The 17973-nt window shown below is 35.6% G+C and overlaps 4 protein-coding genes across 5 annotated transcripts; 2 read left to right on the forward strand and 2 right to left on the reverse strand.

Moving 5' to 3' along the window:
- The first annotated feature begins 797 nt into the window (after nt 1-797).
- LOC112737224 (transcription factor-like protein DPB) lies at nt 798-4414 on the forward strand. Of its 2 annotated transcripts, none has more exons than XM_025787022.3 (10): nt 798-1003; nt 1404-1660; nt 1983-2062; nt 2254-2297; nt 2642-2704; nt 2800-2946; nt 3099-3167; nt 3373-3468; nt 3710-3780; nt 3867-4414. In XM_025787022.3, exons 2-10 carry the CDS (start codon nt 1446-1448, stop codon nt 4096-4098), a joined length of 1017 nt encoding a protein of 338 aa, XP_025642807.1. In that variant the 5' UTR covers nt 798-1003; nt 1404-1445; the 3' UTR covers nt 4099-4414. The 2 variants fall into 2 exon arrangements, with proteins under 2 accessions (XP_025642807.1, XP_072067352.1); XM_072211251.1 differs by having other exon boundaries at nt 809-1003; nt 1986-2062.
- Nucleotides 4415-4672: 258 nt separating this feature from the next.
- On the reverse strand, nt 4673-5993 carry LOC112737225 (protein HIGH ARSENIC CONTENT 1, mitochondrial). The gene is made up of 6 exons (XM_025787025.3): nt 5837-5993; nt 5658-5738; nt 5504-5577; nt 5328-5398; nt 5183-5236; nt 4673-5043 (listed from the first exon to the last, which is right to left on the reverse strand). The coding sequence occupies exons 1-6, from the start codon at nt 5851-5853 to the stop codon at nt 4921-4923; spliced, it is 420 nt and encodes a 139-aa protein (XP_025642810.1). The 5' UTR covers nt 5854-5993; the 3' UTR covers nt 4673-4920.
- Nucleotides 5994-6811: 818 nt separating this feature from the next.
- On the forward strand, nt 6812-8387 carry LOC112737227 (NADH dehydrogenase [ubiquinone] iron-sulfur protein 6, mitochondrial). The gene is made up of 3 exons (XM_025787027.3): nt 6812-7117; nt 7907-7991; nt 8124-8387. Exons 1-3 carry the CDS (start codon nt 6995-6997, stop codon nt 8231-8233), a joined length of 318 nt encoding a protein of 105 aa, XP_025642812.1. The 5' UTR covers nt 6812-6994; the 3' UTR covers nt 8234-8387.
- A 423-nt stretch (nt 8388-8810) lies between these two features.
- LOC112737226 (uncharacterized) lies at nt 8811-12923 on the reverse strand. The gene is made up of 8 exons (XM_025787026.3): nt 12404-12923; nt 12194-12289; nt 11913-12023; nt 11514-11823; nt 11321-11411; nt 10138-10465; nt 9809-9957; nt 8811-9616 (listed from the first exon to the last, which is right to left on the reverse strand). Exons 1-8 carry the CDS (start codon nt 12704-12706, stop codon nt 9103-9105), a joined length of 1902 nt encoding a protein of 633 aa, XP_025642811.1. The 5' UTR covers nt 12707-12923; the 3' UTR covers nt 8811-9102.
- Between the last annotated feature and the right edge of the window lie 5050 nt (nt 12924-17973).

Here is a 17973-nt window from a genome sequence, read left to right on the forward strand (position 1 = left end):
ACAAGTATTAACCTATTTGGCTCTCATTCAAGACTTTGCCAAGTCATTCTTTTTTTTTTTTTAGATGCAAAGAGTATTTAAATTACCGGAAAAGAGTTTGGTTATGGTACAAAACTTAGTTATTCCATTATAATATGTTTAGTTATATATAATGTTGTGAAATGTTTAATTATTTTGGAAGCTGATTATTTTGTTATTACATAATGTTATCGTCTGTAGAACTATTTTTTTCTTGAACTTTATCCAAGAAAAATGATAATGCTATTTCTATTTTCGATAATGTTATTCCATATATTATTTTTTTATATTGCATATTTGCATGATTATAAAAAAAAAGTATCAAAAAAAGAGTGACATTATCCAGTTTCTTATTTAATTCATTAATATATATATATATATATATATTTTTTTTTTTTTCAAAGTATTTTCTTTTGTCTTAATGAGTATTATAGTAAAAAAAATCAACTAAAGAGCCAATATTTTTCAACTAATATAAAATAATTTTTTAAAATTGCCCTTTTTTAGAGTTCAACTAAGAAACTAACTTTTTTTAATCAACATCAACTAATTTTTTAATTTTAAATTTTATAATTCTAAATTCTCCAAAATTAAAGGTAAAAAAATGTTACATTAAAATTAGTTCACTACTAAAAAATTGTTCTATATATATTTTTATTTTAAATTTTAAATTATGAATTCTAAATTTTAAAGCTTAAATTAAAAAAAAATAATTTTATAATAAAAAAGTTGAGTAATATTAATTATATTACTAAAGTTGTTCTAGAAAAAGAGCATTTAAGTAGGCAAATGGCGCTTATTCGGTTGCGCTGAAGGCTGAAGAAGGCATACACATAATAGTGACACAGCAGTTAAAAAATCAATTTTGGAGCGAAACCGCATCATCACTTTTTCAGTGCTCAGCTACGTTCAACAAACCCAATTCAGATCTGTTCACTTCTCTTCGCCGTATGCTCCGCCACCTCCGCCGCTCACAACCACCTTGGTACGCTACCTTCCCTCCTACTACTCCTTTCCCTTCAATATTTGCAACTTTTCTTCGTTTTTGCGTGCCCTAGCCCCTAGGCGCCATTTCCCCCCTTTTTTATTCGACCGTTTTCTGAATACTTATTCTCATTCTTCCCTCGGATGAAGGGTTAGAGATTCTGCTCCATTTTGCGTGTTTTTATGCTGCTTAATTTGGATATCATTTATTTGATTACTTTGTAGTTTGTACTTGAACTGCATCTGAGAGGTGAGTTTGTTTGGTTCATCGTTGCGATTTGAAGATTTTGTTATCTTGTTTTCGTTTTAGTTAGTATGGAATAGGGAATCTTCCTGGTATAGGCTTGAAATGGAGAATATTCCTGTTCAATTGAAGTCCCTTTTGTTTCTTCTATTCGTAGGTTTTAGAATTGGCAAAGTCTATAGGTGAGTGACTTGCAGAGATGGGAATGCGACCCCGTAAATCGGGTGAGGAGGGACAGGAGGAGGAGGAAGAAGAAGAGGAGGAGCTGCCAGGCTGTGGAACCACGGGTTCAGGACAATCGGGGTCGACTAGTAAGAGTGCTGGGTTGGCAACGCCAGCTGGTGATAGCACCTGTCTCAAATTAGATCATCTTGACATACAAGGCGATGATGCTGGATCGCAGGGGCCAGTTGGGTGAGTCCCCTGTATTCTCTTGAGTTTTAGTAAATCTATTGTTCATAAGATTGAGAGTGCAATTCAGCTTTGACCTGTGGATTTTATGTTTATTCTATTTTTGCTTTTATGGAGGAATTGTTGGTCATTTTTTGTTTAATTGATCTGCATATATTTTATGCTAAAGGCTTCGTCTTACTGAGTTTATCAAGAAAGGAAATGGAAAAGTTTTGGAATGAGCATGAATTTGGCTGTGTACTATTACATGTAAGTCGCAATTATCTGCCTCTGATCTTGCTACTAATTTAAATTCTTTGTTCCTTTAATTGATTATATCACACAGTAGCAAGAAGAAAAAGAGAGGTCAACGGGCAGTTGGACCTGATAAAAGTGGAAGAGGGCTCCGTCAATTTAGTATGAAAGGTTTTTCATCTATCCTCTTTGATTGATTTGTTCTTTAACAAATTGATTCCAATTAACAATAACCTAGCAAAGTTGTGAGTTCATATGCAGTAATTGAGACACTAAAACTGAAGTTTTGTAGCACCGATATTTAGATTCTTACAACTTGTAGTTGGACATCATGATAATTTTCTTTCTGGTTTTGTCTTCAGTTTGTGAGAAGGTAGAAAGCAAGGGAAGAACAACTTACAATGAGGTTAGGTGGTTGTCTGAAGTCAGCTTTTGCTACTTTTGAATTACTCTTTAGCTTCAGTTTATGTTTGTATGTATGTGTGTGTATTTATATATATGCACCTGAATAATGTTCATTTACAACTCATTTGTACTTCCAATTGATTTCTTTATTATTATGTCAAGGTACATGCATTTTATTTTTCGGGGCAAAGTTGTTCATGAAATTGATTCACCTCTCAGAAAATTTTTATTATGATGTCTTTGATTGTTTCATGCTCTCTCCCTGTCCTCAAATTTATTTTCTAGATATTATTCATAATTTTTAGTTTGCTATTTCACTTTAATGTGATTGTGGTTACATTACAGGTAGCAGATGAACTTGTGGCTGAATTTGCTGATCCAGGCAACAGTGGTTTGTCTCCTGATCAGGTTTCTCATATAAACAAATTTCTGTTTTATATTCTTTTTCACAGATTGAATGTTTAAGATAAGTAACTTATGTTTCTTGGGCTGAACTTTATCAGCAACAATATGATGAGAAAAATATCCGTAGAAGGGTCTATGATGCTCTGAACGTTCTCATGGCAATGGATATTATTTCGAAGGATAAAAAGGAAATACAATGGAAGGGTCTTCCTCGTACTAGTGTGAACGATATTGAAGAACTAAAGGTTTGCAGACAGCCTCAAGTTTTTTCTATTTTCATCCAAGTAGTTATGCTATGTTTTCTCTACAATGATGATTTGAGCTTATCCAAAAAATACAATGAAGGATCTTTATAAGTTTATAACACATTAATACCTTGGTATTAATTGTTCAACAGTCAGAACGTCTTGTGCTCAGGAGTAAAATTGAGAAGAAAACAGCATATTTGCATGAGCTGGAGGAGCAAGTAAGTCCATCCCCCTCTCTCTATTTCCAAATGGGAGTGAATTTTATTCCAGAAAGTAAAAATGAAACAGGAATGAAAATATGAAATACTATACCTGGTTTGCACCATTTGAAATTGGCACTTGGTTATATAAGTTGTGAACAAATGGTTTAATTTCTGTTATGTTTAGTTTCTGTGTGCTAACTACCTGTATTGTTTAATCAAGTTTGTAGGTATTCAGAACCTTATAAAAAGAAATGAGCAATTATATAGCTCAGAAAACCCTCCCAGTGGTGTATCTTTACCTTTTATTCTGGTACAGGTATACCCGCATCCCACTGTCTCTTGTTTTTTGTTCAGTAGAACATGTCATTTTTTCCCCTTGGATCTTCATCTGTATAGTCATTCTTATTCTATATTTTGTTGTTGTTAACTCCCTAATTGGCATGTAGCAATCGGCTGATTTTGAAACTATATGAAATATATGAGATCTCGCAGTGTTGTGACCCTTGTATTGAGTTTTGGTAGATTTTCATACATCTGACTTTTTTTAAAAACTGTAGACACGTCCTCATGCAACTGTTGAAGTGGAAATATCAGAAGATATGCAGCTTGTGCATTTTGATTTCAATAGGTAAGAAAGCTTCAACTGCATGTATCTCATTTTGATGTTTTCTTGTCCCAACTTTTCAATTCATGCATAACTCTCTCTCTCTGCAGTACTCCTTTTGAGCTGCATGATGACAACTATGTCCTAAAGGCAATGAAGTTCTGTGGGAGACCACAGAGTGATAATACGACACACAATCTTGCCGATGGAGGTGAAGGTTCTAGCATGTCAGGCTTGAATCAGTCACAAGTTCCTCCTTCAGTTACGAATCTTCCAGCTAGGCCTCCCACATCACCTCCACTCCCTGGGATATTGAAGGCAAGAGTTAAGAATGAGCCTTAATAATCAATTTTATCTTCTCATGTTGCCTCATTTAAGCATGTTTGTATATTTGTAAAATTTGCCGGAAATCAATAGGATAGATAGTCAGTAGTACAGCCAAGTCATTCTGTAGGTTAAGATCAATCTGTATGCTTCTTTATTGTTAGGGTTAGACACTTGCAAATTCTTTGGTTTCCTTCCATAATTTCTGTTATGATTAGTAGTCCATAGATGATAGATCATGGAATGGAATCAGCATACAACTAATTTCGGTATTCAGCTATCCATAATGTAAAGTTTTCTAGTCTATGTCTAATACTTGGTGGTGTTTGGGCCAGTGCTTGGTCTCTTGCATGCCTTCCTTGCCTTGTAGCATTTACTAGATAGAGATAGCAGTTGCAGTTTGAAAGAGATGCTTTATACACAGCATTCTCTTGGAACTGAATAATTGGTTTATTTCTTATGATGTTTCTGTCTAGAATATTGTTCTTCTTTAGTTTGGTCATGTAGCATCCCAGTTCAACTTTTCTACAACTACACGACCGCATGCAGTTTTAAAGCTCAAAACTAAGTTAAAGACGTGGAAATACGCCCCTTTATACAAACTATTTCCTCATATTTCTATTAATAAACCACAACTTGAACCATTGATGTTACCAAGTCATTTGTCACAAGCAATGTAAGAAGACTTTGGGATAGCAACTGGAAAGAGAATACAGAACCAGCTCCCTCACAACTCACAAGTACAATTTACGTTTATTCATACAAAACAAGCAGCAGCAATATCTTCCTCATTAAAATAATAAAATCAATAACATTGTGCTTGCGTTCATAAAATTCGAATTAAGATTGCTTAGGATGGAACTTGCAACTGGTTTTGAGCTCTTCTGGTGGCTTGTCCCCGGCAAAACCAGCATCCACCCAAGCCGAGTAGCCTCCTCCCATGTTAACAACATGCTTATATCCCTGTGTTTTATTTTATGGGTAATCATTAATCGATGGCCATAACGAGATTCTATTTCCCACAATCCCTTGTACCAATTCTTATCCAAATTGCACATATTGACATGAATCAAGATTGAGACCTTAAGATTAGTTGACTTACATGATCAAGCAGGTCAACGCAGGCTCGGGATGCTCTTCCTCCGCTATTGCAAGCCTGAATTTTTTATTTTTTTATCCATCAGCATCTCTAGGATATCGTTAAATGTTTATATTTTAGAGAGAACTCAAACTTATTAATCTCTTACCACAATTAAGTGATCATCCTTCTTGTATATTGCTTCAACCTGGTCAATAAAATCAGGGTTTTGCACCCTTCCTGTTTATTTCCATACAGGACAGTGGACAGAGAATAACCCAGTAGCAGCCTCTTCAGAACAAGAATCAAAAGATAAGCTATTAACATATCATTCACATGACATACCTTGTTCTGTAAGGAACATGTACGGAACATTTTGTGCATTCTCAACGTGGCTCTTCTTGAATTCCTCAACAGTTCTATTCAAGGGCAAGATTAAGCAATTCAGTTTCCTCATTGTTTCCTCCAGAAACCCAAAATTCAGAAGTCAAAATTTTACCTCACATCGAGATAGTGGTAACCATCCAAGTTAAGCATATCTTTGGCGGCATGCACGTCGATGGTTACAAAATTTTGATGCCTGCAAAAGGAGATCAATCAGAAAAATGAGTGCAACTAAACAGGCTTAGAATTATTGAAAGCAAGGTCATGTTAGAGGAATCCATTCAGAACTCTTACTCCTTGTGGTCTTCCATTCCTTTCTTCCTCCACAAAGCTTGGCACTTCGTAAAGTTTGCAATGCAGTGCAGATGAAGAATAGCTTCGGAAGCAAAGGCTTAGGCTGATGGTGCCTTTAACGTTGACCCTCTGATCCATATATATTATTGCAATTATACGTTGACATAACTATTAGCTTGTGATCCAAGTAAGCAAATATTTTTTGGAGAAATAGTAATTCATTGCAGCTTATGTATGATGTGTATATAAACATAAAATTATACTTTCTATCAGAAATTTCTAGTTATTTAGTCCCTAGTTGAAGGAAACTAGGAAAGTAATAGTTGACCAAAATGTTTTATAATGCACATAAGGCATCAATTGGATTATTAGCCATCGATCTTATACAACTCATGATGCTGGAACTGAACAAGGCAAGGGCAGCTTTACTTCACATGATACTCACTCTTCATGGAGAAATACTTTCTGCATTAATTCGTATTTCAAAAATATCTACAATTCGGACCAATAAAAATTAAAAAAAGATATATTTACAGCTACTATTTTTTTAATATAAAATTTAAATATTGTATAAAAATAAATTGCAAATAAAGAAATTACAAAGATGAGATATTTATTGTTTGTAGGTACTTTGATATTCTTCCAAGCAAATAGAGAAGAATGGAGTGACACAACTAATATGTAGTTTTAAAATTTTTGTTTGCCACAGAATCCTCCAAAGAGGACCTCTGACTGGGTAAGATTTGAATTATTGACACTTGATTAATTATATATGAGTTGATCACTCAAACAATCCAAGTTAATTAGTCATGTTGATAAATTTTACTTTTACAGAATTTTTGTCAATTGTAATGGGTTATCATTTTGTTTTATTGGTTTTCAAATGTAATGGGTATCATACTATCATCATCTTTGGTGGATCTTAACAGAGTTTATTGGGACCAATAAAATATGGGCCGGCCCATTGGAATGGTTAGACGAGGCCCAATTAGAGCACTTTCTCCAACGGCCATCGTTTTGTGAGGTACGGGGTGTGAGTTTCTTCAATTCGACAAGCTGCGAATACCCACACTTTGATTCATCTTGCTGAAGCTGAATCAAAATCCTCAATTTTCAGTCGTATTTTTCTGATATTTGATTCAATTTAGGGTTTGTGAAATGGCGTCGAGTTTGTTGAGAGGTCTCATGAAATCGTCGAAGCTCGCGTCGTCGGCGACGGGCACGAGGAGGTTGAGCCTTGTGAGCACTCAAATCAGTGAGCACACCGCCAAGTGGATGCAGGTAACCGTTTCCGTCTTAACGCCATTGTTCGCGAGATCCAAATGTTACGTTTCCATTTAATTGGAATAAGAAATAATCATTTTTAGGTTGTGCCTGGTTTTGGAATCTAATTAGGTTATTCACTTGTATTTGTTTGTTAGCTATTTCTAATAGGAATTTAGTTCCAGTTATTGGATTCAAATTACAATTTCGTGAAATGATCTTCCAAATTGTGGTTTTTATTTCTTGGATTACTCTGTAGACATAATGATAGATGAGGGTGTTGTTTCAAAGTGTGTGGAAGATCGTGGTAAAAGAGAACACTTATTTTTTTTCCTCCAATTCCATTGCTAAAAATGAAAATCTCGTTGATAAATGTATTTGTAATATAAACTGCTGTTTATTTTGGAATTTGTACATTGTTTAAACATAATTCTATAATAGAAGAGGTGAAGCAAAAGTTTCAATGAATTACACAGTATGTATTCGATACTATATGTCTATATCTAGATGTTTGCATATAGGGGGAGAACGTGAAAAATAAATTAGTAAGTCACTGGTTCAAAATTTTGCTATGTTAGAGGATATCTAGATTATAATATATGGAAGAGTTTGCAATTTGAATATTGGAAAATCTGAATTACTTTCTTAGTGAACAGGCCACATTGTCTTTTCAGCAGCTTTAACTTATTGTGTTTTAAGTTTAACTTGAATGAGTTGGTCCTTCACTCCTTCATGTGTTAGAATCTTAACTCATTCCTGCTTATAGAAGGGCGTTTGTTAAACTCATGCTTGTTTCTTCTGTAATAGGATACAAGCAAGAAATCTCCAATGGAGCTGATTAATGAAGTTCCACCTATCAAGGTTGAAGACAGGATAGTTGCTTGTGAAGGAGGTACAATTTTTGCAAAATTCAGTTATCCCGTCCAACTTGCAAAAGATTTATAGAAAGAGATATAAACTTTAAAGTTTTACTTTTAACATCTTTATTAAGAACTAATTTGGGTGTTGCTGTATGTTGTTGTAGATACTAATCCTGCACTTGGGCACCCAATTGAGTACATATGCCTTGATAAGGACGAGCCAGCTATTTGCAAATATTGTGGCCTACGTTATTATCAGGATCATCATCATTAGGAAAATGCTGTCTACAAGTATTCTGGTCTGTATTTTGGTGGTTGCTGCTGAACAATATTTTTTATGCTGGTAAAATGTTTCCCGACTAAATGCTACAAGGATACTTCTTTGTTACAATATGTTAAATAAAAAAAATACAAGGTTGTTCATGTCACTATCTGCTAGTAGTGATGGGATGCTGTCACTTTGTGATTTGCAGAGCTATTTAATTTGCTTAAGAATGGACGTACATTTTCATTCAGTGATCAATTTTTCATCTTGTGATTCCTAGGTTGGGAAAAGCTCCTATGGTGGGTTAAAAAAGTTTGTAAGAGATCTTCATGCCATTATTCACATAGCTGTAGTAATATGAAAGAATTAGGTCTCGATCACAATAGTTCCGAATTTATTACCTTATAAATTATATGAACAAACAAAATGCAAAATTCCACTATTGAATTTGTAACTCGATGATATAAATCTTGAAAATTTTATGATGCAAATATGGATTAGTTTGTTGATCCTTCATCCTCAAATGTATGCAAATAGTGTGATCACTATGTAAATGGCAAGTCATAATATTTTCAAGAAATAAAACTCAAGCTTCAAGGGCTGTATGCAACCTCCATTTATTATCCATAGCCAGGACCAGGAGAGAACAATATCGGAAGTAGTTAAAGTTGGATACGAACTATTAACGATAATTATCAGTCGGTAAAATTAAACTCGACTATACTCAAATTCCAAAATCTCCCTCTTGTCGTTGGGGATAATCAATGAATAAAATGGCGGGTCAACCCCCTTTATGTGAGCTAAAATTTGCATACAAACTAAGGCTTATACCAACAATAGAAGGGTTCATGGCACAATCTAAGATAATGAACATCCTCTCAAGCACTAGCTTTATCAGCACCTGCCAACTTTCTTCTCTGTTGATGCTCTGCAACTTTGTAATCTACCACTTCGCGGAACAGGCTTGGGTCAAGCACACAGTTCTCGCTCCCATATACAGCAGCTTGAACACTTGCCATCAGTTTTGCTATCTCCCTTCCAGAAAATCCTTCGGTTTTAGCTGCCGCTTCCTTTATGATATCATCAGTCAATCCTTTAATTTCTATCTTTTGCGGGTTTCCTTTGAACAAGCTTTGAATTGAACCCGACTTCCTCGATCCGGCTTGGGCTATGTACTTGTCCAAATAGAGCTTAAGAAGTTTAAAGCGCTCTCCTTCCCCAGGTAAGGGAAATTCCAAGACCTCGTCGATTCGATCTGCCACAGCTGAATCAAGATCACCTGGTCGATTTGTGGCAAGTGCAAGGACTATGTCTTTAGACTGGTCGCCAGTTCGGAAGAGAAGAGCATTTAGTGCACTTCTTTGTGCTTCACTCATATAGGTCTTGTTCCGCCTGCAAAGTTGATTCAGTGCAAACAATTGTCAGGAAAACAAAGATAATAACTAATAATCTCCCTCTACAAAATCTTCTGCTCACTTAAAAAAAGAAAAACAAAAACAGCATTCTCTTGAAAAGTGGACACATTTATGTGGCTATAGACATTAGGGAAAATAATTAATTGAAGTTGGACGCAGCATTGCTTACTCGCACAGAAATGCATCGGCTTCATCAATGAAAAGCAATAAACCCTTTTTTGATTTCTTAGCCCAATCAAACAACTGGTGTATTTTTGTTACAGCCTGTGATCCCAGTGGAGCAACATCTCCTCCAGTCATCAATGCATAATCTAACCCCTACATAAAATTGAAAGAGAAACAGAAAACCATAATTAATTTAAAAGGGAAGAATTCCAGGGGATAAAATAATGAGCACAGAAAGTCTCAACTATTTCTTGTGACCTATGGATGAGAAAAGTAGATGATATTTAACACTTCAATAGGATGACAAATATAATTACGAGTAAAATATCATACAGATTTACGAGCCAATTCTCTAGCAGCCATTGTCTTCCCAGTTCCTGGAGGGCCATAGAAAAGCATGTTTCTGAATGGTGCTTGATGTGCTTTTGTATTTGCCGTTGCAGACGACAGCTGCTCAATCCGTTTTTGAAGTGAGGGATGCAAAATTACATCACCAAAACCATTTCCATTTTTCGAAGTTGCATCACTACGACGAGACAGGGAGCTCATGGCCCGGGAAAACACACCAGACCAAGGGTATTTCCCTCTGGATGACTCTCGGATCAATGATGGTTGTCCCAAAATCCTATCCACATATCCCCAAATAACCCGTGCACCTTCCCTGTATTGACCAAGAATGACCAGCACAAGCCATTACTTCAGTGACAGCAACTTAAAAAATCATATCACGTAAGTTATTATGAATATTACGAAGACCTAGCATGCAGATGACAGTACGTCACAAGTTACTATGAGAAAGAAGGACCATTGATGTGGAAAGTGGGAAAAAATAAAAAATAAAAACAGAAGTACTTAAGGTTGATGATATCTAAAAGTGAAGGCTGTGCAATATCACAAAGGTATTAATTTAAGACCTACACCAGCTCTTAGTATTTCTGCCTTTGTGTGAGTATTATATCTAATATAAAGAGATATTTAAACATGTTTCTAAAGCTCCCAAGTCAAACTTCAAACTTCCTGATGAAGGAAAAAATATCTGTAACTACACACACAAACTGTATAGTACCAAATGCATCCACAGAGGAAAACCTTTAGCTGAAATACATACCATAGTACCTATGCTTCACATGTCAAGTTTTGGCCTTAACATTGAAGCAGAGAAAAAGATTCATCTATCATCAGTAAAATAATAATATTTGGGAGTTTTTTCGTTCTTAGCTAATATATTGATAAGTGGTATCTGACAATTGACATCATGAAACCAAGGCCAAAATCCATCAGTCAACCATTCGGTGAGACAGATTGACCAGTTTAGGTTGAGTTTTAGAAAAAGAATAAACAAAGGAGCATGGTAAAGAATTTTTACTAATAACCAATAAGAACATGATTGAGCAGATGGAAACAGATGTGTAATGCATGCCATGCCAACTGTAAGCTTCTAAAAGAAATCCTAAAAGGGATCATTAAATTTATGAGGAAGTAATTGCACATTCCAAGTTTGCTGAATGATCTATACCTCGTTGTGTAGACCCCAGCTGCCAGGGCAGTCACTCCACCAACTGCTACAACCAACTTGTTTTGATCTGTTAGAATGGCTTTCAATCCCCCTGCGGAAGATGTATCAAGTGTTCATGTTCGGGGTTATAAGTAGTCTATAAATCTAAAACCACAAATGCACAGAGACATTCATGCATCTGGGGGAAATGTACCTCCAATATGTTCAAAAGTAGTATTGATGGCAGCGACCCATTTTTCTCGCTCTGCATTAGCACGATCTACTAGCATTCGCCTGTTGACCTCTTCAGCTAGCTTTGCTTCATGTGCTCTTCCTTCTGCTTCTGCCATAGCCCTTACTCTGATTGTTTCACGTTCGATCTCAGCCTTCTCTCTTTCAGTTTGCCTCCGTTGTGCTTGAATCTGTTCTTCTGTTGCACGTCGAGCTTGCTCCTGTCTGATTGATGATTCTTCTTGCATTTTTACTAACTCTTGATTCCTAGCTCTCTGGTACTCATTTTCTGCCTGACAATAACAATAAAATAATGAGAAACATTGCATCACCACATAAAATAAACACATATAAATTCCCCGAATTTCAGAAGGTTTAATACCTGCATCCTCTTCCTTGCCAATTCATCCTCATATTTAGCAATCTGGGATTTAGTTTGTGCTTGATGCTGGGCTAACTTTTTTTGTTCATCATATATAATCCTTTGTCTCTCCTGCGATGCAAGCAAATAACAAAATAAACACAAAACAAAGAGCAAAGCAAAAAGATTAAACATGAATATTCAACTATCATAGACAACTTCAGTTTACTATACCTAAACATTAATCATTCCAATTAAAATAAAATAAAATAAACTAGAACACGTCACGATGATCAACCTACAATTTCGTGTTGTGCTTTCATTTCCTTAAACTCTGCCACCTTTGCAGCCAATTCAGCTTGCTTTGTCTCCTCTTGTTTTTTTATAACATCAAAAACCTTTTTTTTAAGACAAAAAACACACCATATCAATTACATAAACAAGTACATAAAAGCCAGATTAAAATAACAAAAAGGGCATTATAACAAACACCCCCAGTGCAAAGTCCGAACCTTTTTGCCATGAGGAGATGAGGAAATCTCCTTGAGTGCCTTGACACCTCTCTCCAGAGCCTCAGGATCAAACCCAGCAGAAGTGGTCCTAGGATGGTCATTTCGAACCTTAGGCGGCGGCGGCGGCGCCTCCGGCGGCGATTTTCCATCGGAAGGAGGAGGCGGTTGTGGCGGTTGTTGGGGAAGGTTGGTGAAGGGAAAGTTAAAAGGGCCATCAGCATAAGAAGCAGTGTGGCTTTGAGAGAAACCAGCTGCGGCTGCTATGGCTGACAACAAACCCGCCGCATAGGTTGTTTTCGCCATTTTGTTCGATAATTCGGAAAATGAGAATGAAAAGCAAAAAGGGAGAAGAAGGTTTAACACAAAAAGATGAGGTTTTTAAGTGTTAGCTTCCATGGGAATGAAAAAAGAAGAGAGCTTTCGGTTTTTCATTTCAGGGGTTTTGGTAGGGTTTCCGAGTTTTTGCTTTTCTTGCACAGCAAACACGGAGTGGCGGGTAAGGATTCGGTTTGGGTTTGGGGATCCGACCCGATCATGGCTTAACAAACCTTAAACATGTTACAAGACCTAATTGACAAAAGGAAAAAAAATTCACCAACTAACATTTAAAATCTATTAAACTGTGAATTTTGGGTGGATTCATTTATTGTAAAATTCTACAAAAAAGTGTTATTTTTGTTGTGATATGGATGACCACGTAGACTCACCTTCTCAATATTGAAGGAATCATTCTCAAGAGAGAATGGATTTAATGAGGTTTGAAAAAGCTAGTTTTGTATGCCTATAAAAGGATGTACGGGCAAAAGGAATAAACAACAATAACAACAGAACAAAAATATTATTCTTCCTTCCTTTTCATACAAATAAATCAATCCTCTTTTATGCAATCAAATACCCTTCTCCTTATATTACTATTACAATTCTTTCTCTTCTTTTATTTTATAAGTATTTTAAATTCTATTTTCTATTACTCTTTACATATAATATTAATAGCAATATTAACCATCTTTATTATATTGAGATAGTATCAAATGCAAATCTCTCTCTCTTTATTTTTAATACTTTTTCTTATCTTTGTATATATATACACAATACAACATATAATATTATTATATATATATATATATATAATAATTATTGAGCTAATTATATTAATAATAGAGTCTTCTATTTATACATCTTTATTATATATATATATATATCTTTTATTTCACAACACGTTATCAGCACGAGACTCTGATCAAATTTTTAGGAAGACTCAGGTAACAAATTTTCATTATGTCGAAGCTCTCTCATCTTAAATTCAATGCTCTTGATATATCTGGAAACAATTATTTATCATGGATATTAGATGCTGAAATCCATCTTGATTCAATGGATCTTGGAGATACCATTAAGGCTGAAAATAATGCATCCCAGAAGGATAAAGCTAAAGCCATGATTTTTCTCCGTCGTCATCTTGACGAAGGATTGAAAAATGAATATCTTACATTAAAAGATCCTGCAGATCTTTGGAAAGACCTTGAAGAAAGGTATAATCATCAGAAAACGGTGATACTTCCTCAGGCCCGGTATGAATGGACGCATTTGCGTTTACAAGATTTTAAATCTATAAATGAATATAATTCTGCAATGTTCCGAATCACCTCACGAATGAAATTGTGTGGAGAAAAAATAACTGATCATGATATGTTGGAAAAAACTTTCTCAACCTTCCATGCCTCGAATGTGCTCCTGCAGCAGCAGTATCGAGAGAAAGGATTTAAAAAATATTCTGAGTTAATTTCTTGCCTTCTTGTTGCTGAACGCAACAATGAGTTGTTATTGAAAAATCATGAAGCGCGCCCAGCTGGCGCTACCCCATTTCCTGAAGTAAATGTGGCAAATTACCCCAGAAGAGGTAAATGGCAAGGTTTTAACAATAAGAAAAATTATGGAAGGAAAAAGAATTATGTTCAAAAGAGAGGATCTCACCAGAAGTGGGACAAAGAAAGGAATATCGGGCAGAATAAATCAACCGAGGAGAAGTGTTTCCGTTGTGGTGGAAAGGGCCATTGGTCACGTACCTGTCGTACCCCAAGGCACCTAGTCGATCTTTACCAGGCATCTTTGAAAAAGAACGACAAAGGAAAGGAAACAAATTTTGTTTCAAATGATGCTGAGAACTCCACCACTCATTATGATGTATCTGATTTCTTTGAGGATCCTGAAGGAAATATTGGTCATTTGATCAATGATGGAATAGTTTAATCTGTGGGATTGTGAAGTATATATGTAAATAAATAATGTAAAGAACTTATTGTTAAGTTTTATTTTCTATGTATTTAAGTTTCAAATGTGATGTACATAAATAATGAAATATTAATATTTATGAATTTTGAAATTATTAATTGTGTCAAATTTTAAAATAAAATTTCAGCATATGACATTATTTTATGTACAGTGTTTCTTAGAAAAATAATTCTGATCAAGTATTCAATTTAACTATGCATACTACTCATTTTATTATTATTTGTTTTTGAAGAATGGCAAGGATATGTAATGAAGATGTATGCCTTGCGGATAATGCAAGTTCACACACTATTCTCAAAAGTGATATATATTTTACCCATCTTGTGCCAAAAGAGTAATATGTTAACACTATTATTGGCTCAGGCAATGTGATAGAAGGCTCCGGAAGAGCTATAATTTTGTTTCCTGGAGGAACAAAATTTATAATAAATAATGCACTATTATCTACCAAGTCTCTGAGAAACTTGTTGAGTTTCAAAGATATTCGCCGAAATGGATATCATGTTGAGACGATGAATGAGGAAAATCATGAGTATTTATGTATCACAACTCATGATTCAAATAAGAAAGTTATATTAGAAAAATTACCCTCACTTTCATCTGGGTTGTATTATACCAAGATTAGTGCAATTGAATCACATGCCATTGTAAACCAGAAGTTTACTAGCTCAAATGAGTTCATAACTTGGCACGACCGATTGGGTCATCCGGGAACAACCATGATGAGGAGAATTATTGAAAACTCTCATGGACATTCACTAAAGAACCAGAAGATTCTTAAATCTAGTGAATTTTGTTGTGCTGCATGTTCTCAAGGGAAGTTAATTTTAAGGCCATCACCAGTAAAGATTGGATTTGAGTCCCCTGAATTCCTAGAAAGGATTCAAGGTGATATATGTGGGCCTATTCATCCACCATGTGGATCTTTTAGATATTTTATGGTCCTAATAGACGCATCTTCGAGATGGTCACATGTGTGCTTATTATCTTCTCGCAACCTGGCGTTTGCGAGATTACTGGCTCAAATTATTCGATTAAAAGCACAATTTCCAGAAAATCCAATCAAAGCAATTCGTCTTGATAATGCTGGTGAATTTACTTCCCAAGCTTTTGATGCTTATTGTATGGCTAATGGAATAAGTGTTGAACATCCAGTAGCTTATGTTCACACACAAAATGGGTTAGCAGAATCACTTATTAAGCGCCTCCAATTAATTGCTAGACCCTTGCTTATGAGAACAAATCTCCCAACCTCGGTTTGGGGGCATGCTATTTTACATACCGCAGCACTTATTCGTTTGAGGCCAACGAGTTATCATCAATTCTCTCCTATACAATTAGCTTTTGGCCAGCAGCCAAATGTTTCCCATTTAAGAATATTTGGGTGTGCGATATATGTTCCCATTGCACCACCTAATCGCACCAAAATGGGACCCCAAAGAAAATTGGGGATATATGTTGGATATGATTCTCCCTCTATAGTGAGGTATCTTGAGATACAAACTGGTGATGTGTTTAAAGCCCGGTTTGCCGATTGTCATTTTGATGAATCAAAATTTCCAACATTAGGGGGAGAGAATAAGTTTCCTGAAAAGGAACTTAATTGGAATGCATCATCGTTGATGCATTTAGATCCTCGATCAGCGCAATATGAACTAGAAGTTCAAAAGATTGTACATTTGCAAAGAATAGCAAATGAATTGCCTGATGCATTTTCCGATACAAAGAGGATAACCAAATCTTATATACCAGCGGAAAATGCCCCAATTCGAATTGATGTCCCAGTAGGACAAGTAGCTACTGAAGCGAATTCACGCCAGAAGCGTGGCAGGGCGGAAAATGTCCCAATTCGAATTGATGTCCCACTAGGAAAAATAGCCACTGAAGCAAATACACGCCAGAAGCGTGGCAGGCCTGTCGGTTCTAAAGATAGAAATCCTCGAAAGAGAAAAGAGGTAAATACTATTCCTGTTGAAAAAGACATAGTAGAGACACCCGCAGTTGTCCAAAATTCTGATATAATGCCAGAAGACGTTCAGGTACCTGAAAATTGTGAAAATGACGAGATCTCGATAAATTATGTCTTTACAGGAGAGAAATGGGACCGAAATAAGACAATTGTCAATGAAATATTTGCATATAATGTGGCATTAGATATCATGCATGAAAGTAAGGATCTTGAGCCAAGATCAGTCGAAGAATGTCGACAAAGAAGTGATTGGCCAAAATGGGAAGCAGCCATGAAGGCTGAATTAGACTCACTTGCAAAACGTGAAGTCTTTGGACCTGTAGTCCGTACACCTGCAGATGTAAAACCTGTTGGATACAAATAGGTATTTGTAAGAAAACAAAATGAGAAAAATGAAGTTGTGCGCTATAAAGCCCGACTTGTGGCACAAGGTTTTTCACAAAGGCCCGGTATAGATTATGAAGAAACGTATTCTCCAGTAGTGGATGCGATAACATTGCGTTATTTGGTCAGTTTATCTGCATATCATAAACTGCATATGCATTTAATGGATGTGGTAACAGCCTATTTATACGGCTCATTAGATCGGGATATCTATATGAAAGTCCCCGAAGGACTAAAGATATCTAAACCATCCAATGAATATTCGCAAGGGTTATACTCAGTCAAATTGCAAAGATCTTTATATGGTCTAAAGCAATCTGGACGAATGTGGTATAATCGTCTTATTGAGTATCTGGCCAAAAACGGTTTCAAGAATGATGATATATGCCCGTGTGTTTTCATAAAGAAAACTGCTTCTGGATTCATTATAATTGCTGTGTACGTTGATGATTTAAATATCATTGGGACTCCTGAAGAGATTCCAACAATTATAAAAATTCTAAAGGAAGAGTTTGAGATGAAAGATCTTGGAAGAACTAAATTTTGTCTCGGCCTGCAGATCGAGCATATAAAAAGTGGGATCTTTATTCATCAAACAACATACACAGAAAAGATCTTGAAAAGATTTTATATGGATAAGTCACATCCATTAAGTACCCCAATGATTGTAAGATCTTTAGATGTGAAAAAGGATCAATTCCGTCCTAAAGAAGAAAATGAAGATATCCTTGGTCCTGAAGTACCATATCTTAGTGCCATTGGAGCGCTAATGTATCTTGCTAATAATACGCGACCTGACATATCTTTTGCTGTGAATTTACTAGCAAGATATAGTTCCTCTCCAATCAGAAGACATTGGAGTGGAATCAAACAAATCTTTCGATATCTTCATGGGACGGTTGATATGGGTTTGTTTTATCCCTAT

This window comes from Arachis hypogaea, chromosome 13 (genome assembly GCF_003086295.3).
Source record: "Arachis hypogaea cultivar Tifrunner chromosome 13, arahy.Tifrunner.gnm2.J5K5, whole genome shotgun sequence".
In the NCBI taxonomy this organism is placed as follows: domain Eukaryota; kingdom Viridiplantae; phylum Streptophyta; class Magnoliopsida; order Fabales; family Fabaceae; genus Arachis; species Arachis hypogaea.

Excerpts from the sequence above, each read along its gene's own strand:
- LOC112737226 (XM_025787026.3), bottom strand. The coding sequence starts at position 12,706 with ATGGCGAAAACAACCTATGCGGCGGGTTTGTTGTCAGCCATAGCAGCC. Across the intron at positions 12,024-12,193 it reads TGAAAGCACAACACGAAATT|GAGAGACAAAGGATTATATA; the intron begins GTAGGTTGATCA and ends CTTGCATCGCAG. Across the intron at positions 10,466-11,320 it reads GCTGGGGTCTACACAACGAG|GGAAGGTGCACGGGTTATTT; the intron begins GTATAGATCATT and ends TGGTCAATACAG.
- LOC112737225 (XM_025787025.3), bottom strand. Across the intron at positions 5,578-5,657 it reads TACCACTATCTCGATGTGAG|AACTGTTGAGGAATTCAAGA; the intron begins GTAAAATTTTGA and ends GCCCTTGAATAG. Across the intron at positions 5,399-5,503 it reads CATGTTCCTTACAGAACAAG|GAAGGGTGCAAAACCCTGAT; the intron begins GTATGTCATGTG and ends GGAAATAAACAG.
- LOC112737227 (XM_025787027.3), top strand. The coding sequence starts at position 6,995 with ATGGCGTCGAGTTTGTTGAGAGGTCTCATGAAATCGTCGAAGCTCGCG. Across the intron at positions 7,118-7,906 it reads ACACCGCCAAGTGGATGCAG|GATACAAGCAAGAAATCTCC; the intron begins GTAACCGTTTCC and ends CTTCTGTAATAG. Across the intron at positions 7,992-8,123 it reads GATAGTTGCTTGTGAAGGAG|ATACTAATCCTGCACTTGGG; the intron begins GTACAATTTTTG and ends ATGTTGTTGTAG.
- LOC112737224 (XM_025787022.3), top strand. The coding sequence starts at position 1,446 with ATGGGAATGCGACCCCGTAAATCGGGTGAGGAGGGACAGGAGGAGGAG. Across the intron at positions 2,705-2,799 it reads GTGGTTTGTCTCCTGATCAG|CAACAATATGATGAGAAAAA; the intron begins GTTTCTCATATA and ends GAACTTTATCAG. Across the intron at positions 2,947-3,098 it reads ACGATATTGAAGAACTAAAG|TCAGAACGTCTTGTGCTCAG; the intron begins GTTTGCAGACAG and ends ATTGTTCAACAG.